At 36.3% G+C, this 27,341-nt stretch overlaps 2 protein-coding genes across 2 annotated transcripts in view; both read right to left on the reverse strand.

Moving 5' to 3' along the window:
- The window catches only part of LOC135200145 (kielin/chordin-like protein), a 27,483-nt gene extending 5,927 nt beyond the window's left edge, over positions 1-21,556 (reverse strand). The window contains exons 1-12 of the mRNA XM_064228528.1: positions 21,410-21,556; positions 16,534-16,710; positions 15,778-15,930; positions 8,472-8,563; positions 7,497-7,664; positions 6,848-7,027; positions 4,338-4,475; positions 3,770-3,914; positions 3,142-3,263; positions 1,859-2,000; positions 1,022-1,139; positions 127-367 (exon numbers count right to left, since the gene is read on the reverse strand). Of these exons, the coding sequence (XP_064084598.1) occupies positions 127-367; positions 1,022-1,139; positions 1,859-2,000; positions 3,142-3,263; positions 3,770-3,914; positions 4,338-4,475; positions 6,848-7,027; positions 7,497-7,664; positions 8,472-8,563; positions 15,778-15,930; positions 16,534-16,621 (1,587 nt within the window). The 5' untranslated portion in view covers positions 16,622-16,710; positions 21,410-21,556. The remainder of the gene's footprint in view (positions 1-126; positions 368-1,021; positions 1,140-1,858; positions 2,001-3,141; positions 3,264-3,769; positions 3,915-4,337; positions 4,476-6,847; positions 7,028-7,496; positions 7,665-8,471; positions 8,564-15,777; positions 15,931-16,533; positions 16,711-21,409) is intronic.
- The window catches only part of LOC135200076 (uncharacterized), a 148,725-nt gene continuing 142,934 nt past the window's right edge, over positions 21,551-27,341 (reverse strand). The window contains exons 22-27 of the mRNA XM_064228412.1: positions 26,708-26,778; positions 25,914-25,968; positions 25,000-25,172; positions 23,194-24,611; positions 22,394-22,527; positions 21,551-21,850 (exon numbers count right to left, since the gene is read on the reverse strand). Coding sequence (XP_064084482.1) covers positions 21,556-21,850; positions 22,394-22,527; positions 23,194-24,611; positions 25,000-25,172; positions 25,914-25,968; positions 26,708-26,778 — 2,146 coding nt within the window. The 3' untranslated portion in view covers positions 21,551-21,555. The remainder of the gene's footprint in view (positions 21,851-22,393; positions 22,528-23,193; positions 24,612-24,999; positions 25,173-25,913; positions 25,969-26,707; positions 26,779-27,341) is intronic.

Genomic DNA, 27,341 nt, shown 5'->3' on the forward strand with positions numbered 1-27,341 from the left:
CAGCAGGGTATACCTCACCTTACAATGATGATGTCATAAAAAAGTCAGATATATTTTGGGAAATGCGTAGTTTTTCCTTAATGAAATTAGCACTCAAAATTCAGCCTTCAGTAGGGTATGCCTCACCTTACAATGGCACTCATAGCAATCACTGTCGTAGCTGGGAGACCTGAACGCCATCCCATTCACGTACTCTTGATCTAAGTACAGGCAATTGTCACACAGAGGGCAGCACTGCCCAGGAGGCTTTGCCGGGTGGGAGCACTGCGGATTACAGCTTTCTCGGCCATCTTGGCACTCCACATGCCCACCCTGGCACCGGCAGGTCACGCAGGGGTCACTGGGTGATGGCCATTCCGAGTCGTCCCTGAGGGAGAGGATTAGATCGAGTTCACTTTCTACTTGGCTGTTCAGCTTCTTTGACGCTTTACCTGGCTGAGATGTTTTCATCTTATGATTGAGAGCAAATCCTACTTGTGAGCCATATGAATGTAAATACATTGATATATATTTACAAACGTCTATATAGTTTTTATATACCTTTACACGTCTGTGGATTTCTTCACCATTTTAGCGACTCACGCTATTATGAGATGTTTATGAACGACAACAACAACAGCAATAATAATAATAATAATAATAATAATAATAATAATAATAATAATAATAATAATAATAATAATAATAATAATAATAATAATAATTTAATTTCAGGTATAAATAACAAGAAGACCGCTCAGTGCACGTCCTCAGAACCTATTCAGAATACACGACTGAATACACAGCAGAATCATCGCACCATATTTTTCTTCTCTAGAATAAACATAAAATGAAACAGAATGCAGTGAAAGTTTTCCTTCTGTGGAATAAACATACAAAATAGAATACGGTTAAATTTTTCCTTCTTTGGAATAATAAACGTACAGCACAGAATACAGTTAAAGAATTCCCTTTCTGGAATAAACATATAAAGTAGAATATATGTTAACGTTTTCCCCAATGAATAGGCTAAGGTACTCACTCGTAGGTTTGGCCTAAGTAGTTGCACTCGGAACAGGTAGGGCAACATTCACCTGGCCTAATTTGGGCGTTGGTGCAGTAAACAGGCTTGCAGGATTGCGTGTAACAAACCAGGCTCCCTGGAAGCAGTGATAAGCAATGGAATGTTGAGAATCTGTATAATTAGCGTATTTGTATTGCATGAAAATGGCGGGGGGGGGGGGGGGGGGGGTGGGGGGGGGGGGGGGGGGGGGGGAGATCAGATATACTTGAACTGTACAAAATTGGGAAATTTTAACATGGTTATAGTACATGAAATCTGATAATTTAAATGTAATTAAGTTACTCGAAAGCTGAGGGATTTCGATATATTTAAATTTGATGAAAACGGTGGAATTTTAATATACTTAAATTCCTCGCAAGCTGGGGGATTTCAATATATTTAAATCTTATGAAAACTGGGGAATTCTAATATACTTAAATTGCTCGAAAATTCATGAATCTTAATAGTATACTTAAATCGTATGAAACTTGAGGAATTTTCATATAATTAAATTCCACGTTAATGGATGAATTTTGATAAAACTTGAACGCACAAAAATGAGGACTTTTAATATATTTAAATTAAACGAAAACAATAAGATCATGAAATTATAGCTTCCTCAAATAATTATTCAAGCTGAGAGAGAGAGAGAGAGAGAGAGAGAGAGAGAGTCACAAAAAATGGCAAACCTTTGAAATGTAAAAAATAATAAAACTACCAGAGAGAGAGAGAGAGAGAGAGAGAGAGAGAGAGAGAGAGAGAGAGGGGTCGCAAAAAATAGTAAACATTTGAACAAAATGAAAAAAAAAAAACTACCATTTTTGCAGTAACATTCACTACAAGGGTCGGTCGTGGGGATTCTCTCGTCTTGGGCATAGATTTTGCTTCTGTAGAGACAGGCTTCACAGGTGGGGCAGCAGGTGGACGGCGCAGGTGGTACAGGGTGGCTACAGTACACCTGTATACGGAGGAATCGTTTTTAAGGATATCAGTCTTGAATATATTTATTTGACTTTCTTGCTGGTACGTCAGTTTTGTTTTTATCAGTATTTAGCGAAATTATGTTTAAATGGCACTTCATAGAATACTTTTGTTCTTTTTATATACATTTTTCAGAATTAAGTAAGAATCGCTGCTCTACGTGACAGTTGAAGGTTTAAGTATAAGTACACATACGTGTAGTGGATTTCAAAGTCCTGTGACAAAACTAAGTCGTTAATTCACTCAAACAGAAATATTATTTTATTATTGTCTCCTATAATAATTTATTTCTAATTCAATTTGTTTATCCTTTGTTAGTTTGTTTGCAGAATTACTGGAAACTTTACTCTTAGATTTTTACGAAAACCTGACCAAAAAATGCCCCTCTTAAGAGGTAATAAGGGGTTATATTTTGGGAGATATAGGAATATACCATCATCAGGGAAGGGGTCCCTAGCTCAATAAAGTCTTCAGTGACAATAAGTAGTTAAATTTTGGGAGATATAGGAATATAGCATCAGAGAAGATGTCCCTAGCTCAGTAAAATTTTCAGTGACAATGAGTTGTTAAATTTTGGGATATAGGAATATAGCATCAGAGAAGATGTCCCCAGCTCAGTAAAATTTTCAGTGACAATGAGTTGTTGAATTTTGGGAGATATAGGAATGTAAGATCAGGGAATATGTTCCAAGAACAAGAAACCGAAATCTTACGCACCATTACTGTAAAATTCAACCATTTTGATCATAGTTTCAGCTAAGAAAGTCTGGTTGGACCTTTACGTCTCCTTTAAAACTCTTAAGATTTGGTTTGAATTTGATACTGACGTAAGTATTCACTATTTCAGTACGTTTTGTCATACTTATTACAAATTATTATCACCCTAGGAATTACACTAACAACGTGATTATAGCTGGTTCACTTAAGGTAGATTCTTGGGTGAGCCCTATGCCTACGAGACGTTGGTTTGGCGACCGCTGATTGGCTGGGAGCTGCCTACTACCTCCCGATACCAGCCAATCAGCGGCCGCCAAACAAACGTCTCGTAAGCATAGGGTTCATCCAAGAATCTAACTTAAGTGAACCAGCTATAGCAACCCTCACTTTGGCACACTTACTTGGCACTGGGCACGCGCGCAAGTGATGAGGTTCTTGTGGCATTGGCACTGTTGGCAGGGGTCAGACTCGAGGGTCCAGTGTTGACCTTCGTCCCACGTTTGACCTCTGTCGTCTATGCAACCTGATGAGATTAATGAAAAAAACTTATATTTTACGTTGACTGTGAGAGAGAGAAGAGACGAGAGGAGAAGAGAGAGAAGAGAGAAGAGAGAGAGAGAGAAGAGAGTATGATATAGGCATTTCTTTTAAACGTGCTAACAACGTTAGTTTTGTGTGATTAACATAAGAGAGAGAGAGAGAGAGAGAGAGAGAGAGAGAGAGAGAGAGAGAGAGAGAGAGAGAGAGAGAGATTTGTAGAAGGAATTGAAATAGGCAATTTTATTTTTAAGTACTACAAGTTATTTTGTATGATTAACAGAGAGAGAGAGAGAGAGAGAGAGAGAGAGAGAGAGAGAGAGAGAGAGAGATTTGTAGAAGGATTGATAGAGGCATTTTTTTAAAGTACTACAAGTTATTTTGTATGATTAGCCGAGACGAATAATCAATATTGCAAACTAAAATTCAAAGGGATTTTCTTATAGTTAAAGTAACCTACACAATTCTCTCTGATGAAAAGTGATTACTTACCAATGCACACGGGGCAACATTCACCATCTGGACGATGCTTCAAGAGGCAACTGAGTTCGGGACAGGTCGTTCTTGGCCTACACTTGAGTGAGCCGTCCAAACACTGGCATGGTTCACACGGATCACCCCCTCTGTTGAACCACACCTGAAAAGAGTAAGGTGTCATGTAAGGGTGTCTGCAATCTCTTACGGTTTTATTTTTCAGGTGGAAATAATGTATTAATCACACGCAAGCACGCAAATACATACTACATACATACATACATACACACACACCACACACACACACACCACACATTATATATATAGATTAAATATATATCATAATATTAGAATATATATAATATATATATATAATATATAACATAACTAAATGCACACACAACACACACACACAACACACCATACATAATATATATATATATAAATATATACATAACATAAATGCACACACACACACCACACACACAACATATATATCTATATATATATATATATATATATATATATATATATATATATATATATATATATATATAAAAGTCAACAACCACACTGCAACCCAAACCTTGTTGTCAACCAACTGTCCACCGACGAAACACCTGGAACAGTCTGGACAACAGGAACCTGGAACAGGAACGCCATACGGGCACTTTTGACACGTCTCCCCAGTGCACGTGATGACACCAGAGTCGCAAGAGCATTTCTGAAGAATGTGAGAGAAAGAACTGAAAGTTTAGCTGGAATATAAATAGACAGTAGATGAATAAACATTTAGCTGAAATGTAAACAGAAGATGAATAAGCATTTACCTGAAATATAAATAGATAAGCGTAAATACAGGGTGTCCATAAAGTCCCAGTACCATTGCACGTATTTATTGCTTGTAGTCGTACTGGGACTTTATGGACACCTTGTAGATTGAAGACCAATTGGAGAACTTAGAAGAGTTCCAGGGAAGGTGCAATCCATTCCTACCCAAAGCGATTTTCCTTGGATTCCAATAACAATAACCTACTTACATTCTAATCTATTTATTTATCAATTTGTTAATTCAAGTTTTCTTTTCGAGTAACGAATCTCTTCTTTCTGTATTTCCTGTTACCTACTGTTACCTCTTTCAAATGAATACCATGGAGGCTTGAATTTCAAGACAGTGGCCCCTGTGGTGGGCTGGTTCCATTTGAAAAGGGTTCCTCTGCTGAATAATAATAATAATAATAATAATAATAATAATAATAATAATAATAATAATAATAATAATAATAATATTCTTTGGAAGCTTGAATTACAAGTCAATGGTCCCTGTGGTGGGTTTGTTTCATAATAATAATAATAATAATAATAATAATAATAATAATAATAATAATTAATAACAACAACCCCACACTATAAGTACCACCCAGTCGAATTGGAGGACTGTGATAGACCAAATAAATAAATAAATAAATAAAATAATAACAATATTATTCTTTGAAAGCTTTAATTTCACGTCAATGGCCCCTGCGGTGGGCTAGTTCTATAATAATAATAATAATAATAATAATAATAATAATAATAAGTAATAATTACCCGACATTCGGTTTCATCCTCCATCCACGTCTCTCCATTCAGCCTGGATTTGCCTCTGCTATCAACGCAGGGCACCTCGTTAGGGCAGTGGTCAGGGCAGCACCGCCCGGGGAGGACTATGGCCCCTGGGCACAGGAGGGGGCCGGCATTCCACGGCGACGCAAGCGACGCGCGTGTCCTGCGGAGGCGGGGGTGGTTGAGTGGGCAGCAGGATGTAGCAGAGGAGAGACCGAAGGATTTTTGAGGATAAAAACAGGACATAATATGATGTATATTTACTGATATCCTTCATTCATCAGCTAAAGATACTATAGTAGATTCACATCACCCGTGCATCTGATGTCTAGGGCCGTCCCTTACGACGCTCCTGATTGGCTGCTGATAAGCCAGTCACAGGGCTGGAAACGTATCCCTCAGGAGAAGTGGAACATATTATCCTGCCTATGTGAACTCTCTCGAGAGACTGAGAGTTTCCAGCTCTGTGACTGGCTTATCAACAGCCAATCAGGGGCGTCGTAAGGGACGTGCCTAGACATCAGATGCACGGGTGATGTGAATCTACTATACGTAGACACCTCAGGAAAGTCAAAGTGATTTTTGACGACCAATATTCTACATTATTTCAAAGGAATTTTTCGATATTCACATATTCAGTGATATTGCTTATGCAAAACTAACTGAAAATACTATAAAAATAAGACATAAATGGAACACAATATTATGTAATTTTATTGGTTCCTTCGTCAGTTAAATATATTAGACACATCAGGAAAGTCAAAGTGGTTTGTTAGGACCAATATTTTACATTACTTCGAAGGACTTCGACTCTCATAAATTCAGGGATATTGAATATGCAAATCTAACTTGGAATATACAAACAAGACATACACGAAATAATAATAATAATAATATAATAATAATAATAATAATAATAATAATAATAATAATATTGCTTATACAATGCCTCTTCTCTCTCTCTCTCTCTCTCTCTCTCTCTCTCTCTCTCTCTCTCTCTCTCTCTCATTACTATATAACATATAATATATCATATATTATTAAATATAATTATATATATAATATATATATATACTATATATTAAATATATTATAATTTTTATATATTAGGAGGAGAGGAGAGAGAGAGAGAAGAAGAGAAGAGAGGAGGATGCAGGATGAGGAGAGAGAGAGAGAGAGCAGTATAAGCATATTATTATATATTATTATTATTTATAATTATATTATTATTATATCGTATTCTTGTTTTGTATAATAATAATTATATTAATATAATAATAACTATAACTATATATATATATTATATAATAATAATAATAAAATTAATAATAAAATAATAAAATAATAATAATAATTAATAAAATAAAAATAATTGATAAATAAAACAAAGGTACTACATTACCATTTTTCTACGTCTTCAGAATGAACAAAAAACAAACAAATATGTAAACAAAGAAACACACAAACATAAACAAAAACAACTTCCCTCACCTGACAGGAGCAGTTGAGACAGGGATTAAAGGAAGGCTGGAACGTCGACCCGGTGGCTATCACGCGATCGTCGTACGAACACTGCCCGGGGCACCTGGGGCAACATTCCCCTGGGATCGATTCCGGGTGCAGGCACACTGGGGGCCCACATTCCTCCGACTGGCAAGTCACGGTGCCCAGCTGTGAGGGGTTGGGTAGACAGAGAGATAGATAGATAGATAGATAGATAGATAGATAGATTGATCATGCAATTTAGGCTCAGGGCCAAGCACTGGGACTTATGAGGTCATTCAGCGCTCTGAAAGGGAAGCTGAGGGTAAGAGGTTTGAAAAGAGAACTATCTGAAAGCATAAGGTATATTTTTTTTTTTGTAGTCCAGAACGCAAATATTACTGTCAAAATTGCAAGAAATAAATAAATAAATAAAATAAAATATAAAAAATCTTATTCGCCAAAAACAGAAAGGAAATTAGCATTGTGGATATGACGACCCCACCAGAGATAAAAATAAATCGAAATAAATATGAAAATTAAGGTAAATACGATCCACCAGAGACGAAAACATAAAGAGGTAAAACTCGACAATTAGGCAAATACTAGAAAATAGATAAAACCTAATGACAAAATACTTCTCCATTATAATACTCACATTACAGGAACACGTAATGCAAGGAGCTATGACTTTGGAGTCGCCATTCATGATGTGATGCCCCTGGTAGTCACAGTGGTGGCAGACGGGGCAACACTCCCCCTGGGGGCGCGCGGGATTATGGCAGGCGGGGGGTGAGCACCCCAAGGAATAACAGAGTTGTTCTCCCTGAAATGTCATGAAATCAAAAAGATAGTCAGTCGAGAAGGGACTTATACAATTACCAAAATTAGTGCCACTTATCGTAGGAGTGGTTTAAGTGTAGAAGGGCATAAGGAATAACAAGAGCTTTTCTCTCATGGTATTAAAATGGAATAAAAAATTTACAATCAGCCGAGAAGGGAAGTGGTGATTCATAGGATTATACACTTAGCAAAAATTGTGCCACTTATTGCAGAAGTAGTTTAAGTGTAGAAGGGTTCAAGGAATAACAGAGCTTTTCTCTCCTTATATTAAAGTGGAATTAAAAATTTACCATCAGCTGTGATGGGATGTGGTGATTCATAGGATTATGGAATGGCCAAAAATAGTGCCACTTATTGCAAAAGTGAATGAAATTAATTATAAAGCTAAAGTCAGCTGAGAGGGGAAGAGGAAATTCAAATGCTTATACAATTTTAAATAATAGTGCCACTTATTGTAAAGGTAGTATAAGTGTAGGTGGGCATAAGGCATTAACGAAAGTACTGCCACTTGTTATAAAAGCGCATCAAGTGTACATAGAAGGACTCGTTACTCGACTCAGCCAGGCACCTGAATACTTTAGGAAGTTTGTATATCACTGAAATGATTATTGCAACCTGAATTAAAACATACATGAGAAAAATTAACTACAACTGTAACAGACACAAACAAAACAATCATTCCAAGCAAGAGAAATTTTGTATTAGTTTTACACCATCTTATACTTAAAGACAAGTTACACCTGTAATGGAATAGGGCTCATACTACCTGTCCCTTTAACTACCAGCTCACCTGTTTGCACTGGCAATGAGTACAAGGGTCAGGTTGCCAAGTATCACCTTCCTCCGCTCCATCGCAGCTGTTGCAGAAGGCACAACATTCACCTGGATAGTGAAAATGATAGTGGAAATAATGAAGAAGTTTTGTATGGAATTATGAATAATATGAATTACCACTGAGAACTTTAAAAAATAAAGTGAAGGCTACAGTCCATGATGGAACCCCCAATAATAATAATAATAATAATAATAATAATAATAATAATAATAATAATAATAATAATAATAATAATAATAATAATAATAATAATAATAATAATAATAATAATAATAATAATAATAATGTCGAAGTTACTAAGAGGCATTATCAGTGAAAGGCGGTACATCTACCTAGAGGATACAAACACAATCCCCCTACCACAGAAAGGCTGCAGAAAGATGTGTAGGTGTACAAAAGACCAGCTTCTGACAGGCAAAATGGTAATGAAGAATAGTAAGAGAAGGAAAACCAACCTAAGCATGGCATGGATTGACTACAAGAAAGCCTTCGACATGATACCGCACACATGGCTAATAGAATTCTTGAACATATATGGGGCAGAGGAAAACACCATCAGCTTCCTCAAAAATACAATTAGCAACTGGAATACAGTATTTACAAGTTCTGGGATAAAACTAGGAGAGGTTAACATCAGGAGAGGGATCGTAGTAGCCATGATTCCCATGACAAAAGTACTTCAGAAGATGGATGCTGGGTACCAACTCAAGAAAGGAGGCAACATAATTAACCACATGATGTTCACGGACGACATCAAGCTGTATGGTAAGAGCATCAAGGAAATAGATACCTTAATCCAGACTGTAAGAATTGTATCTGGGGACATAAGGAGTCTGGAATAGAAAAATGTGCCTTGGTCAACATACAAAAAGGCAAAGTAACAAGGACTAAAGGGATAAAGCTACCAGATGGGAACAGCATTAAATACATAGATGAGACAGGATACAAATACCCGGGAATAATAGAAGGAGAGGATATAAAACATCAAGAGATGAAGGACATGATCAGGAAAGAATATATGCAGAGACTTAAGGCGATACTCAAGTCAAAACTCAACACAGCAAATATGATGAAAGCCATAAATACATGTGCAGTACCAGTAATCAGATACAGCACAGAAGTGGAGTGGACGAAGGCTGAACTCCGCAGCATAGACCAGAAAACTAGGAAAAACATGACAATACACAAAGTACTACATCCAAGAGCAAATACATACAGACTCTACATAATACGAAACAAAGAAGGGAGAGGGCTACTAAGCATAGAGGACTGTGCCAATATCAAGAGCAGAGTACTGGGGTAAAGGACTGATAAAAGTAGACGAAGAACAAGAAATATACAGACAGGAGAATGGCAAGCAGAACAGAGAAATGGCACAATAACAATGCACGGACAGTACATGAGGCAGTCTAAAGAACTGGCCAGCGATGAAACATGGCAATGGCTACAGAGGCGAGAACTCAAGAACCGACCAGAAGGAATGCTAACTGCGGCAAAAGACCAGGCCCTAAGAACCAGATATGTCCAAAGAACGATAGATGGGAATAACTTCTCACCCAAGTGGGTATAGGAAAGGTGATTGCATCTGGAGCGATGAAAATTGACTAGTTGGCATCTCCTGCCTGCCTATACCACGCCCCTTCGAATAAGAATTTACCAGTGAGAAACTCTACGGGTTATACAACAAATGTTTAATTAGAGTGTGGCATCTTTGAATAAAATTAAAATTGACTATCATAATTACCTATTTTAGACATGCCAACCTACGGTGCGTAGCTCACCAGATTAAGCAACAATGAAAAAAACCATAATTATGAAAATAGACCTATATAAAATTACTACAGCTGAGGCAGCAATTACTTTTAATTTCATATGTTTAAAAGATGGTTTACCTCCAGAATAAAGATAAATATAATGAATACTAATAATAGAAATTTAAATAAAAATAAAAATAAAAGTAAAAATGATAGAAATGAAATATATATAAAATAATAGTAATAAATATAAAGATGAAATTAATAAATATCATTATAAAATTATAAAAATAAGAATCAATATATACTAATAAAATAATAATAAAAATATAAAATATATAAATATACATACACTTTGTTAATTTATAATAAAAATAAAAAAATATTATTAAGAAAAAATAAAAGCATAAAATAAATAATAAAAATAAAAAAAGCAATTAGTAAAAATAAACAATAAATATTTCAAAATACATGTAATAATATATGAAAATAAAAATAACAAGGTAATACTATTATTAATAAAATGAAAATAATAATAATAAAGAAGTAAGAAAAAAATAGTAATAATATTGTAAATAAAAATAATAAAAATTATTAAAAATTAATAAAAATAGAACTAACAACTAATAAAATAAAAAACATAATAATAAAAAGGTAAAATAATAATAATAATAATATAATAATAATAATAATAATAATAATATAATAATAATAATAATAATAATATAATAATAATAATACAAAAAATATTTAAAATAAAAATAAAATTCACAAAAAATAAAAATATGAAATAATAAGCAAAATATAAAAAATGAAAATAAAATATAAACTATAAAATAAAAAATAAAATAAAATTAATATAACAAAAATAAAAATAACGAAAATACTAAAATAATAAAAATATAAAACAAAATCAAAAATAATAATGAAAATAATAAAATAATAATAATAAACATAAGAATAATTATAATATAAATAAAAAATATAAATAAACAATAAAAGTAAAAATAATAATATAAATAAAAAAAAAAATAAAATAAAAAAAAAATAATGAAAAACAATAAGAATTAAAATAAAGATAAAAATAATAAAAAATAAAAATATAAATTAACTAAAATATCAATAAAAATTAAAAACAATAATAAATAATAATAAAGATACAAACCGTAAAAAAATATGTAGTATAATTTTAAAAAGGAAAAAATAAAAATGAAAATTAAAATTATATAATTAAAAATAATAAAAACTTTAACAAAATTATATTAGAAATAAAAGTAATTTAAATAAAAATAATAATATAAATAAAATAATGAAAATAAAAATAAAACGAATAATAATAATAATAATAATAATAATAAATAATCAATAATAATAATAATAATAACACATAATATGTGGCGCCGTGGAGGAGTGGGTTAGGTCGTCAATAGACTTAAGTCAAGTTAAGCAACATTGGGGCTGGTCAGTCGTTGGATGGGTGACCGCTCTCCTCGGCGTTGATTCCTTGGGCAAGGATCTTTACCATAATTTCCTCAGTCTACTGAGCTGTAAATGCGTACCTATCCCTGATGGGGTATCGGGTCCAGCTATGGGTTAAATCAGCAAAACTCAGCAATGATGGAAAGAAATGAAGAAATAAACGACAACGACGTAAATGGAACCTCTGGCAACAGAGGAGCTTCGTCGCCGCAACCAGGTATTCAACCCAATTGTAGGGGAAGACGGTCAGGTACTTGGAGGTCGTCATCCAGCAACTGATCACCACAACGAAAGTAATCAACAGCCTGAGATTGGAGCTACAGAGGCAAAAAGGAAGAAATGGACAAGAGAAGAAAATAAGGAAATATGGAGATGCTACATCAGAAGCAACCCGACGGAGAGAGGATATAGAAGAAGATTGGTCAACATCTGAATGAGAGGAATAACACCCCCCAAACAGAGCAGAGGCTGGCAGACCAAGTAAGGAACATAAAGAAAAAGAACTGGCTCTCCCCAACAGAAAGAGAAGAACTGGAAAGGGAAATGTCACACGACAACGAATTACACGAAGACGAACTGAGAGACGATCCAAAGGAAGACGACAGGGGAGGATGAGGTATCAAACAACGACACACGAAGAAACACCGACGAAGTAACAGAGAGGACGGAATGGTAGAAAAGATTAGACAATGGATGGTGGAGCCAGATACAGAGAGAACAAAAATCCCCTCCATGAAAGCCTACAACAACAACAGAAATTAAGGGAGAAAACAAGTGCTGTCAATGAAATAATGGGCCTAATACACACCACCAGTATCACAGAAACAAATAACTTGACATATGCAGGAGCAAGATTAGTAGCAGAACTGATGGGGATTCGAACACCAACACCACCGTCACAACCAACCCAACAGAAACCAAAACAGCAACCTCCTTGGAAAAGACGCCTGGAAAAGCAAATCATGGTGATGAGATCTGACTTGAGTAAACTGAAAGAGATGGCAGAAAAAAGGCTAGAAGCAAGAAACAAGGGAGGAACTCAACGAGTAAATACAAAGTACAAGAGAGAGGGGACTAAACAACACAATAGAAGATGTAAAACAGAGGCTTAAGGCCAAAGCACACAAGATCCAACGGTACATGAACAGGAATAAGGGATACCAACAGAACAAAACTATTCGGAACCAACCAGAAAAGACTATACAGCCAACTAAGAGGGGAAGACAACCACCCAGAAATTCCTGAAGCCGAACCAAGTAAGAGACTCTGGGAAAAACATATGCTGACTTGAGTAAACTGAAAGAGATGGCAGAAAAAAGGCTAAGAAGCAAGAAAACAAGGGAGGAACTCAACGAGAAATACAAAGTACAAGAGAGGGGACTAAACAACACAATAGAAGATGTAAAACAGAGGCTTAAGGCAAACAAAGCACCACAAGATCCAACGGTACATGAACAGGAATAAGGGATACCAACAGAACAAACTATTCGGAACCAACCAGAAAAGACTATACAGCCAACTAAGAGGGGAAGACAACCACCCAGAAATTCCTGAAGCCGAACCAAGTAAGAGACTCTGGGAAAACATATGGAGCAATCCGGTATCACACAACAAACATGCAACATGGCTCCAGGAAGTCAAGGAAGAAGAAACAGGGAGAATAAAACAAAGATTCACAGAGATCACGACAGACACAGTCAGACACCAACTAAAGAAAATGCCAAACTGGAAAGCCCCAGGTCCCGATGAAGTCCATGGATACTGGCTCAAAAACTTCAAGGCCCTACACCCACGAATAGCAGAACAACTCCAGCATTGTATCTCAAATCACCAAGCACCAAATGGATGACCACAGAAGAACATCCTTAGTACAAAAAGACAAGAGTAAGGGAAATATAGCAAGTAACTACAGGCCTATCACCCTGCCTACCAATAATGTGGAAGTTACTAACAGGTATCATCAGTGAAAGGCTATACAACTACCTATAGAGGGGACAAACACACCTCCCCCACCAACAGAAAGGCTGCAGAAGGAAGTGTAGGGGCACAAAAAGACCAGCTCCTGATAGACAAAATGGTAATGAAGAACAGTAGGAGAAGGAAACCAACCTAAGCATGGCATGGATAGACTATAAGAAAGCCTTCGACATGATACCACACACATGGCTAATAGAATGCCTGAAAATATATGGGGCAGAGGAAAATACCATCAGCTTCCTCAAAAATACAATGCGCAACTGGAATACAATACTTACAAGCTCTGGAATAAGACTAGCAGATGGTTAATTAATTCAGGAGAGGGATCTTCCAGGGCGACTCACTGTCCCCACTACTCTTCGTAGTAGCCATGATTCCCATGACAAAAGTACTACAGAAGATGGATGCCGGGTACCAACTCAAGAAAGAGGCAACAAAATCAACCATCTGATGTTCATGGACGACATCAAGCTGTATGGTAAGAGCATCAAGGAAATAGATACCCTAATCCAGACTGTAAGGATTGTATCTGGGGACATCAGATGGAGTTTGGAATAGAAAAATGCGCCTTAGTCAATACATCAAAAGGGCAAAGTAACGAGAACTGAAGGGATAAAGCTACCAGATGGGAGCAACATCAAACACATAGATGAGACAGGCTACAAAAATACCTGGGAATAATGGAAGGAGGAGATATAAAACACCAAGAGATGAAGGACACGATCAGGAAAGAATATATGCAGAGACTCAAGGCGATACTCAAGTCAAAACTCAACGCCGGAAATATGATAAAAGCCATAAACACATGGGCAGTGCCAGTAATCAGATACAGCGCAGGAATAGTGGAATGGACGAAGGCAGAACTCCGCAGCATAGATCAGAAAACCAGGAAACAAATGACAATACACAAAAGCACTACACCCAAGAGCAAATACGGACAGACTATACATAACACGAAAGGAAGGAGGGAGAGGACTACTAATATAGAGGACTGTGTCAACATCGAAAACAGAGCATGGGGTCAATATCTGAAAACCAGTGAAGACGAGTGGCTAAAGAGTGCATGGGAAGAAGGACTAATAAAAGTAGACGAAGACCCAGAAATATACAGAGACAGGAGAAAGACAGAAAGAACAGAGGACTGGCACAACAAACCAATGCACGGACAATACATGAGACAGACTAAAGAACTAGCCAGCGATGACAATTGGCAATGGCTACAGAGGGGAGAGCTAAAGAAGGAAACTGAAGGAATGGATAACAGCGGCACAGATCAGGCCCTAAGAACCAGATATGTTCAAAGTATGATAGACGGAAATAACATCTCTCCCATATGTAGGAAGTGCAATACGAAAAATGAAACCATAAACCACATAGCAAGTGAATGCCCGGCACTTGCACAGAACCAGTACAAAAAGAGGCATGATTCAGTGGCAAAAGCCCTCCACTGGAGCCTATGCAAGAAACATCAGCTACCTTGCAGTAATAAGTGGTACGAGCACCAACCTGAAGGAGTGTAGAAAACGATCAGGCAAAGATCCTCTGGGACTATGGGTATCAGAACGGATAGGGTGATACGTGCAAACAGACCAGACGTGACGTTGATTGACAAAGTCAAGAAGAAAGTATCACTCATTGATGTCGCAACACCATGGGACACCAGAGTTGAAGAGAAAGAGAGGGGAAAAAATGGATAAGTATCAAGATCTGAAAATAGAAATAAGAAGGAAAAAATATGAATTAAAATTAAAATTATATAATGAGAAATAATAATTAAAACTTTAACATAATTATATTAGAAATAAAAGTAATTTAAATAAAAATAATAATATAAATAAAATAAAAACAAAAAACTAATAATAATAATAATAATAATGATAATAATCATAATAAAAATAAACTATTAAAACATAACAATATGTCTCTAATATATTTTCACTGTTATCGTAACTCAAAAAATTATAACAGTAGATTATGAAATATTAAACATAAAAATAAACAATATGGAAATAAACATACAACTAGGAAAATATTTATACATTGTAACCTACCAGGTTTATGAACTGGGTCACTGCAGGTCAACTCAGGACAGACCACAGGGCCACAGACGAGAGACCCCCTGGTGCACAGACATTCTGTACACGTATCGTTCACGTCCTCGACCGTCTCGCCTTCAGGTACAATGTAACTGTCGTAAATGCAACCTGTTTGGAAAAAGTTATGATAATGCTGGCCCAACATTGGTTTTCTTTTTCTTTTAATGAAATATTGGTTTTCTTAGAAGATTCTTCTCATATCTGTCTTAAATTTCATTCCTCTCTAAGTTTTTTTTTTTTTTTTTTTTTTGAAAGATGAATACAATTATGAAACATTACTATAGTAGATTCACATCAACAGTACTTCTGATGTCTAGGCCAGTCCCTTACGACGCTCCTGATTGGCTGTTGATAGGCCAATCACAGGGCTGTAAACTTTCGGTCTTTCAAAAGTATCCTGTCTATGTGAACTCTCGAGAGAGACTGAGAGTTTCCAGCCCTGTGATTTTATTTCTATTTTAAATATTATTTTATTTTCATTATTATTATAATTTGTATTTATATTATTTTTTGTGTATTATATTTATTTTTATTTTTATTTTTATTAATTTCCAGCCAATCAGGAGCGTCCTAAGGGACTGGCCTAGACGTCAGATGCACGGTTGATGTGAATCTACTTTTTTTTATAGGAAACATTACTTAAAACAAAAAAGGGGAAAAAAGTCCTTCAGAATAGCTTAGAACTCCTAAACGAAATGACAACAGACTAACCATGTTGGCAATCAGGACAACAGGCTCCGTGTCGCTTGGCAGGGTGAGTGCATGGGACCTTCGGACAGGTGACTGGCTGACAGGTCATCTCCCGATGATTACAGGTGCACGTTTCACAATTGTCCCCTGTCCAGGTAGAACCCTCCTCTCGAAGCTGTCCTGATTGGTCCACGCATCCTGGAATATATATGTGATTTATTGATGATCTGCATGTATTTTAAGGTGTATAATGCTTTGTCAGTACGGGTTATATACACTAAAATGAGTTGGTTACCTCCTGGAATGCATATAAGGTAATACATAAAAAATGAGCACTTAAAGTACAAGATAGACCGAACGTATTTACAGCAATGTTTATTATTATTAGTAGTAGTAGTAGTAGTAGCAGTAGTAGGTGGGATATGCCTTTGAAACGGCTCCCTTGCTTGTTTATATTCCTCCTTTGTTTGTGTTTGTTTGAGTTTCTTCTCTCTGAAATACCACATTTCTTTTATAAAATCTTTCCTATTCTCCACTTCCTCCCTCAGTAGATCTACCAATAAGAGTATATTTGCTACTAATTCCTCTTTATTTTCTTGATAGGGTTGCTGCAAAAAGCTATATCTATTTCTAATCTCATTGAATGCTGGACAGCAAAGTAAGAAATGTTCTAAATTTTCATTTTGTTCCTCACAGCATAAACATTTTGTATCTCTCCTTTTATCCTATTTCTATCATTTAATCCTAGTATACCTAGTCTGGCCCTACTGATCAGCATTGTTTTTTCAGTGTTGTCAAACCAGATTTCTTCTCTTCTGTTTTCTTTATATTTTCTGTAGATTATTAACGTTGACTTTTCATTCATTTCTTTCTGCCATGATTTTCTGTCCCAATTGTTTATCATTTCTCTTAACTTTTGTCTTTAACTGCTTCAATTTTACTTAAGTTTATGTTTAGTTCTCTCATATACTCTTTTACTTGCATTATCCAGGGGATTTTTTTGTTTTCATACTGATCCATGGTTATCTCATATAGGAGCCTATTTCCACCACTCTTCAGTGTATGTTTAAGGTAGAATAGTTTATTCTTGATAGCTCTTGAGTGACAGGAAGAGGCCCCTATTTCAGATCTTAACGCACAACTTGCTGTGTAACTTGGCGCTTTCAAAATTGCTCTATATACTTGATTGTCTATCTTCTGAAATTCATTTATAGTTTTCTTGTCAAGTTTCATGACTTCCATGGCATACATGAATGATGGCATCGCTAGTCCTTTCCAGTACAGTTTTCCTATTTTTACTCTGCTACAGCTTTTATTGATGACTGCATTAGCCATATTTGCCATCTGCTTTGCTGTAATTTCGGCCCTTTTTACCTGTTCTCTGAAGCAGTCTTTTATGTTGTTGATTGTCACTCCTAGGTATTTAATATTCTTAACTATTTTTATTCCTTCTATGTGCTCCATATTCACCACATCATCGATACTGTACCAGTCGTTGTATATTAGTATATTACTCTTGTCCTTGATTATGTTTAGGCCACATTCACTTGCGATTTCTTCTAGTGTGTGTCCTAATATTAATCCATCGTCTGCATATAATAGTACCACTATCCTTATTACTTCATTTTTAAAACCTTCTGTTGTATTTTCTAATTTTTCTATTATCAGGTACGTTATTAGTAGAAAGAATATGGTTGAGCCATTGCATCCCTGTCTTATTCCATTAGTTACATTTAGCTCTTTTTGTTCTATATTTTTAAGGCATAGGCTTGTTACATCATTTATATATATCTTTGCAACTGCATTTATTACTTCTGCATGCAGCCTATCTTTCATCATGACCTCAATGAGTTTTTTTCTATTAACTGAGTAAAATGCTTTTTGGAAGTGTATTGATACTACAAATAATGGGTCCTTTCTTCTGTACGTTTCTTGTATGCAGTATTGTAAAATATATAAATTATCGATTCCTTTCCTTTGTGCGGTAAAGCCTGATTGCAGTTCATTTATTTTTCTTATATTTCTAATATGCTTTTCTATTTTGGTTTTCAGGATCCCCATGAAAATTTTATGTGATGCATTTGTTAGAGCAATTGGCCTTAGATCATTGCCTGTGGGGTTTAGTTTTTTGGGCGTAAGTGTTGTTTTTTACTTAAACCAGCTTCTCTGCGTTTTCCTGCCCTTCAGTACGCTGTTTAAACATTCTGCCAATTCGTTTTGAAGGTTGTTACTTTGTAAGAGTAGTTTGAACAGAACTGGCTTCATTCCATCTGGCCCTGGTGTTTTATTTGCCTTCATTTTCTCAAGTTGATTTTTTACATCTTCTTCTGTTATGTTGATTTCTTCCATGGGTCTAATCTCTGTCTCTGTTAGATCATACACTCCATGCATGTGTTCCCTTAAAGATATATGGTATTTCATCTGCTGTCCTAATCTTTTCACTATTTCTTCCATGTCATGTTTGTACTGTTCTTTCTTGCTTTCCTTCCATATCTCTCCTATTTTGTTTTCTTCTTTTTGGCATACTGTTTCCCAGAATTTTACCAGCTCTTTCCCTAGGGTTTCGTCCTTCATCTCTTGCTTATTTTCGTCGAATATTTTTATCAATTCTTTTTCTGATGTGGTCTTTCCTCTCACCATGTTTATATATTCCCAGATTTTCCTGTCTGTTTTTATCATTCATTATCTCATTTACAAGCTTTTATTCATAATCTTCATATGCTTTCTTTATTATTATCTGTACTTTTTGTTTTTGTTTAAGATATGCTTCTTCATAGTATCTCTTTTCTTCTATTCTTGTGGCTTTCCTTTTTAATTTGTTATATATCCTTCTTTGGCTTATTTCTTTCTTTATTTCTTTAGTGACCCATACTGGTTCTATTTCTTTTTGCTTTCCTGTCTTTAACCTTCTTTTGATTATCTTCTCTAGGTTATTTGTTTTTGCTTCACTCATTGTTTCTTCCAACAGGGTTAGATCTTTTGTGTCTTGTTGACTTACTTTATACTCTATATATTCAAGGTATTTCATGGTAGACTCTTCTGTAACTATCTAATATTTGATTTCTTTTGTTTCATTTCTGAATGTTTTCCTTATTTTAGTGTTCATTCTGAATTGGACCTTTATGAGGTGATGGTCTGATAGGTCATATTCATATTTTCCCTCATCTATCTCCATACATTCATAGTTTTTATATATATTTTGGTTGACTAGGGCAAAGTCTATAGCGCTGTTCTGATCTCTCTACTCCAGGTTATCTCTCCTTTGCAGCTGGGATCTCCATTTAATAGCGTTAGGTCATATTTTTCCATTAGGTCCATAACGTATTTTCCATTTTGGTCAAGTTCTTGTGTCCCTATGAAACCTAAATGCCCACTGAAATCCCCAAGGACAATCACAGGCACGTCTGTGGCTTTCTCTATTGCTACATGTAAGGCGCTTATTATTCGTTTATGTCTTTCTTTATCACTAGTTGACATGTAGACTAGAATTATGTTAAATATTGCTGTTCTATAATTAACCTTTACTACTAGAATGTCTCTGTGTTCCGACTTTTCTTTTTCCATCTGGATCTCTCCTTTGGTTCTATACATTATTAGTAAACCTCCTCCTTTGGTGTCGTCTTCACCTCTCATTGAGTCTACCACTCTAATGCTTGTTGGGAATAGTAATTTTTGCTGTTTAAGGTGTGTTTCTGTGATGCACATAATTGTGTTTTCTTTTTTTATCTCCACAAGCTCGATTATATTTGCTTTTGTCAGTCCTTGGGTGTATATGATCTTTATTTCAAGATTTCTTGATGTATCTTCTATCTTGCTCACTATCTTTTCACTTTCTCTATTTACAAAATTGCTTCTACCATCTAACCATTTATCTATCATTTGCGAACAACTTTTTTCTTCTAGGTCTAATAGTCTAAGATTTTTACTAAAGTTACTTCCTTCACCTACCTGCCCTAAACTAATTTCCCTTCTTCTATACTTCTTTCCTCAGAGCTCTTAATATTACTGCTAGATATTCTTTTTTCTCCTAACTCTAAATTATTTACACTACTAAAATATTATTACTCCCTATCTCTAAATTATTTACATTTCTATCTATTTTATATTTTCCTACCTCTAACTCATTTACACTTCTAACAATTCTATTGTTTCTATCTATATTTCCCTGGACTTCCTTTTAAGAGCATTCTAGTCGTCATACGAAAAATCCGCACTAGCAACTGTCAGTAAGCGTACTGAACACATGTGCAGATAAAATTCATCTCAAAATTGACTAGAGAAGTACCTGTTTTATTTGAGAACTAAGAGAACAAATTGAGTTAACAACGGTAAGAAAAATAGACCTTGCAGACTGAATGCTAGAGAAATAGCAAAGTTCTCTATTAAACGATAAAAAACGATCGAGCATCAAAGAAAGCGAACGTTAATCTTTAAGGGAGAACAAATAAAAACCTGTCTGCTTTCGAGTGAGGCTTAGGTTTTATGTTGCAATTTCATAATCCGATGAATGTATTCATCTCGCCGTTCAGAGATATAAATGGCCGCCATTATTCTTCCTAATTAAAATGAAGAGATAGGTCTTCGTCCTTTGACGATTATAGAAAACTACCATATTTTAAGTCCTTGCTAGTTACCAAAAGGAAAGAGAAGGTTACGTGTCGTACTAAAGCGTAACAGACGATAACGAATCTCTCTAAATCGTTCGTAACAAGCAATGTTGATGAAAGCCAAACTTTCGTTGCTCGATTCTCTTGCACATTTCATCATTGATGAAGACCCCAAGCCTAAATCAGCATTTTTATTGTAATTCTATGGTCTTGTAATCTGCGATACGTCTACCCCTTTGAACCCAATTCACCATATACCCAAAAAAAAAAAACTCGGAAAAAATTCCTACCATCACAAGCAGACTCCTTCCCAGTGATGGCATCGATGAAGGTGGGTCGACACACGCCGTCGCAACCAAGGGCACGGCAGACGATATTCGGCCTCCTGGCGCAGTGGAGTAGGGACTGAGAAGTGGCGCTCGCTACCTGAGGAAAATCACCACCACCTCCTCCTCCTCCTCCTCCGGGTGAAATGGGAAAGAATGTAATAGGCCCAGGATGACTCGTATGAAAGGTCAAAAGGCGGGGAAACGAAGAGAGAAGTCAAGAAAGGGTAGAATGAGAAAGAGGGCTTAGTCGTAACAGGTGAGTCGTTCAGAGTGTATGAGAAATATGAAGGGGCGTCGTCTCTTCCACGAGAAGTATATGGCCTACAGACCTCTTCCTCGTTGCAGTCGACTACTGGATCGCCAGGTTGGCATCCGCTGTACGGCCTCAAGTTGAGGCACAGTCTGTGGAGAAATGAAATACGCATTTATAAAAGAGTTTAGTCATTTACTTAAGCTAGACTCATACGGATACAGAGTACTTTTTTCTCATTTTAGCAGCTCTGAAGCAAATGCTTCCATGAACTTGAGTAGTATGTGTTAGATTCATGCATAAATTCGTAGCTTTTTAATTATACAAATATACATATGTGTACAGACACGTACATACGTGTGTTTTATATACATACGTATGCATAATCTGATCACGAATATCTGCATTAAATCAGATGTAAAACGATAACAAAACTCTTCCTAACTGAGAACACTAGACCTAGTATAAAAAATAAAGTTGCCAAAATAGTAGACTTAAAAAAAAATCACGAATTCCTGCTATGACTGTAAGTATCTCTCTCTCTCTCTCTCTCTCTCTCTCTCTCTCTCTCTCTCTCTCTCTCTCTCTCTCTCTCTCTCTCTCTCTCTCTCTCTCTCTCTCTCTCTCTCTCAGTTTTTGTCTATCCAAGAAACTGTCTCAAAATTTTGTAACCTCAGGTTACATTATCTGGTCACCTTTGCAAATACTCCTGTGGGAGATAAGGTTCACTCTGAAGGGGAGGTGATCTGGAATCCATCCGATGGGGTGAAACCATGGGACGTAGGATACTCGCTGCCTTTTCTTGCTGCCGTAGGACTTCTACATCTGTCTGGTGTGAAGGAACATTTGAAAAATTAAGAAGGAACTTCTATATCTGTCCGGTGTGAAGGAACATTTGAAAAATTAAGAAGGAACTCTGTACCGATTCCAGTGCTGGAAAGGGACGATAATGCCAGTCTGTACAGGCTTTCAGTGACTGGCTTAATTGTACACAACTTCCGGGATTATGTACCAACAGAGAAAGAACTGTGTACTGATTCCAGTCCTGGAAAGTGATGATAATGTCAGCCTAGAATAGCTTTCAGTAATTGGTTTAATTTTACAGAACATGCAGAGCTTCCAGGACATTGTGACAACACAGAAAGAACTCTGTACTGATTCCAGTGCTGGAATCAGTCTGGAAAAGCTTTCGGTAACTGGCTTAATTGTACAAAACTTTGTAACAACAGATCAAGAACTCCGTACTGATTCCAGCGCTGGAAATTAATGATAATGTCATTTTGGAAAAGGTTTCGGTAACTGACTTAATTGTACACAATAAGCGGAACTTCCTGGACTTTGTAACAACTGAGAAAGAACTCTATACTGACTCCAGTGCTGGAAAGTGATGATAATGTCAGTTTGGAAAAACTTTCAGTAATTGGCTTGATTGTATAGAACATGCATAGATTCCAGGATTTTGTAACAACAGACAAAGAGAGACTATTCAATTTACCTTACTGAAGTGATTGTATTCCAGCCACCATTCTGGAACAGGAGTCACAGGTGGGCAGGTCCTTTCGATGTTCTTTAACAAGGCCTCGTCTGTGAATCCATTCAGCCTCTGTTCAATCTGCGCTTTCAATAGTTTATAAAAGGGGCCTTTGTGATGGTAATTACACTTTTCTCCATCGTACCCTTCCAGGTCGAAGCCGAAGACGTCGTACCCTCTACGATCAAGGCCGAGGATATTGAAGCCGGACTTCGTGTATCCGTAAGAATCGAACACAGGTGACTCCAATTTGGTGCTGTTCAGACTCGAACGACAATAAGGCACTCCCAGGGCAGTGCACCCTTGGGCATCGAAGCCGTAACGATCGTAGCCCATTCGGTCTATCCCTGCGATGCTGTACCCGTCGCGGTTGAAGGAGTCTTTATTGTAGCCGCTTCTGTCGTAGCCTTGGGAATCGAAGCCATAACTATCGTAGCCGTCATTATCGATATGTGTCGCAGCAGAATCCATTAACATATTTTCAGACATTCCAGACGCCCTATCTGAAACTTCCGTATCGTTATCTCGAAGGCAGGGTGCTCCTTTAGACGGAAGCACGTAGGACACGCCTAAATAGGATGATTTCATGACATCCTTAGGCGTTACGCCAAAGGGCTCCACCTCCAAGAAACTCGCGGACGCCAGATAGCTCTCGGCCCTCTCGACGTTCCGAGCCATCCAGTCGTCCCAGACCTTGTCCAGGAACGCGATGTGCGACAGAAAGATCGGGTCGTAGAACTTCTGCGGCGTGAGGGCGTGGCCGCCCACAAACATCTGGAAAAGACCCGACATGGCCTCCAGGTGGATTCTGAAGGTGGTGTAGTTGTCGTTGGCGAGGAGGTGGGCCAAGCTGACAGCATCTGGAAGCCAAACGTAGTTGTCGAATTGTCGCATGAGGCAGGGGGACCATTTGGGATACGAGGGCGAATGAAACGGGTTGAAGCGGACGCACCTGGTCTCGTCGTTCCCGTCCCCACCGAAGTAATTGGCCTGCCAGGCCTTGGACCCCGCGAGATCTCCGACGTCCAACGTCCAGTCGAAGTAGGGTATGGTCAAGTCGCAGTCACCATCATCCTGGAGTATCAACTCCACGACCCACAAGAAGTACCGATGCCAGGGCAGGTAGAAATTCGTGCCGGCGAAATGGGGCAAGTGGCTCGCATATAAGTCAGTCAGGCTGTGCCAGCTGACTTCGCCTTCCTCAGCCGCTAGACGAGCGACCGCCTCGACGTATTGATTCATCTCACTTCGCGTTAAGTCTCGAAATTCCTTTCGAGGAAGAGAGGACTCCCCGTGACGCATGCAAGTGAAGGTTCCGCTCTGCTGACATCGGCAGGTGTGGCAGGAGGACTTGCGAACTTCTCCCACTTTGTAATGTTGATCTGTTTCGTGAAATATGTTGTTTGGTTTTTAGTATGTCAGTACATATTGTCACGAAAGTCTTCTTTTGTCTGTTAGCTTTCGTGTTAATTTAAATTATATTTTTATGCAGCCATACTAAGCATTACATAATATAGAGATCATTTCTACAAATAGAAACAAATTCGATAAATTATCTGACCATAAACCTTGAAATAAACTGTTTATATAAAAATACTTTTCCTACAGCAATTCCTTTAAAAAATCCATAAAGATTGTCAGCTTTCAGTTAAACCAATAATAATCCCAGACGCCTTTACATGAACACTTTACAGAATTAAAAGATTGGTAAAAGAAATTTCTAAATAATACAAAAAATGCACAAACACAAACAGGAGTAACATCACTGACCGAGAAATCGACAGCCACACACAGGGGGCGCTGGGGTCGGCTTAGTCGACACCCCTGGGGTGAAAGTGACGGCCTGGTCCTCTTCAGCCGCGGTGACACAGGCGTCCTTCAGGGTCTGGGGGCATTCCCACTTCCACAGGCGGTTCCTGGTGTTCTGCTGTTCATCGTCTGCCCTTCAGGAGAACGAGGCAGTAATGATCAAGAAATACTTAGTGGTGTCGAAAATTAGGATACAATTTTAGAACTATGAATCAGTTAGTTCACTGGAGTGTTTTTTTATTCTTATTAATTTTTTGAAAATTATGTTATCCTGGAATGACAGTTTTAGAACTAAGAATCACATGATTGAAGTGTTTTATTTTTTTAGTCTTTTTTCATTTTTTAAAAATATGTTATCCTAGAATTAATTTAAGACCTAAGAATTAATTGATTGAGGTGTTTTTGTTATTCTCATTAATTCTTTAAAAATGTTAACCTGGAATTACAATTTCAGATCTGAGAATCAATTCATTGAAGTGTTTTTTATTCTTATTAATTCTTCAAAAAATATATTATCCTGGAATTACAATTTTAGAACTAAGAATCAATACATTGAAGAGAGTTTTTATTTATTTTTTATAATTTTTTAATTACGTTACCCTGGAATTACAGTTTTAAAACTAAGAATCAATTGATTGCGGAGTTTTATTTATTTATTTATTTTTTTGTAAAATGTAACTTGGAATCTGAGTACTGAAGGCAATGATTCTGAAATATTAAGCCAATATAAAGAATTGACTAAGGGACACTATAATGTACCTTTAGCCTAAAATCAAAACACTTCAAAAGAGAAAATTTAGTATAAAGAACTGATATTAAAAGTGACAACTCCATAGATTTGAGTCAAATACAAAACAGAAGTTTTTCCAAACAACCTGACAGGGCGGAGGCAGTCCAGATCCTTGAGGCTATGAACTGATCCTTCGGCCTCTGAAAGGAGAGAAATTATGAATCATTATGAGTAATTATGAATTATTTATAAACAAGTCCTTTTACAAGATCTTGTTATTGAATGATTCTCATCATTTTATTAAGTAATCAAAATATCTAAATTAATTGGTATTTCATAGAGATCTTGGTAGGATAAGAATTTCTGCTTCAAGAGAAAACAAAATATGCCAATGATATATATATATATATATATATATATATATATATATATATATATATATATATAATATATATATATATACATATATATATATATATATATATATATTATATGTGAATAACTTGATCACGAAGTATATAAAACGTGATGTAACCTGGAATTACAATTTCAGATCCGAATAGGACCGAAAGTACTCGGCTAACTCGCTTTTTCATTTTTTTTCCTTCGTGGCAAAAAATACCTTTATATATATAATATATATATATATATAATATAATATATATAATATATATATATATATATATATATATATATATATATATATATATATATATATCATACATATACATATATATAAGAATTATTCCCGTGGCTGTTTATTAGTTTATTATCACTTAGTACCTCATATATATATAATATATATATATATATATATATATATATAGAGAGAGAAGAGACGAGAGAGAGAGAGGAGGAGAGAGAGAGAGAGAGAGCGAGAGAGAAGAGAGAGAGAGAGAGAGAGAGAGAGAGAGACAGTACCTGAATTATTCACCATACCTGCAGATGATAACTGGGTGGTTGATTCATTCGTCACGCCGTTGATAATGACAGCATTCATTTGGTCAAAGCTGCAAATAATAATAATAATAATAATAATAATAATAATAATAATTCTAGATTGATTAGGAATAGGAAGTATCCAGAAGCTTATACCTGTGTTTTAAAACAGCAGCCTTGGTTATCCTTAAAAGTTCTCATTGCACTAAAACATGTCATAAATATGTCCGCACCTTATCACATACATATCACAAACAGGTCGAAAGTAAGTCAATGACCACGAGTGAAACAAACACATGTTGGCCACGTATCTCATACTTATCATAAACATGTTGAAAACGACAGTAAGTGGCGAACAAACCTTGGGAAAATGCGATATTTGTATGAAGCAATGTAAGAACTAATAAATTGTTGACTTGTATCCAACAAGTTGTTGATTTGTATCCAACATGTCATTGACTTGTATCCAATAAGTCATTGACTTGTATCCAACAAGTTGTTGAATTGTATTCAACAAGTCATTAACTTGTATCCAACAAGTCACGGACTTGTATGCAACAAGTCATTAACTTGTATCCAACAAGTCCACTGACTTGTATCCAACAAGTCACGGACTTGTATGCAACAAGTCGTT

Source organism: Macrobrachium nipponense, chromosome 11 (assembly GCF_015104395.2).
Source record: "Macrobrachium nipponense isolate FS-2020 chromosome 11, ASM1510439v2, whole genome shotgun sequence".
In the NCBI taxonomy this organism is placed as follows: domain Eukaryota; kingdom Metazoa; phylum Arthropoda; class Malacostraca; order Decapoda; family Palaemonidae; genus Macrobrachium; species Macrobrachium nipponense.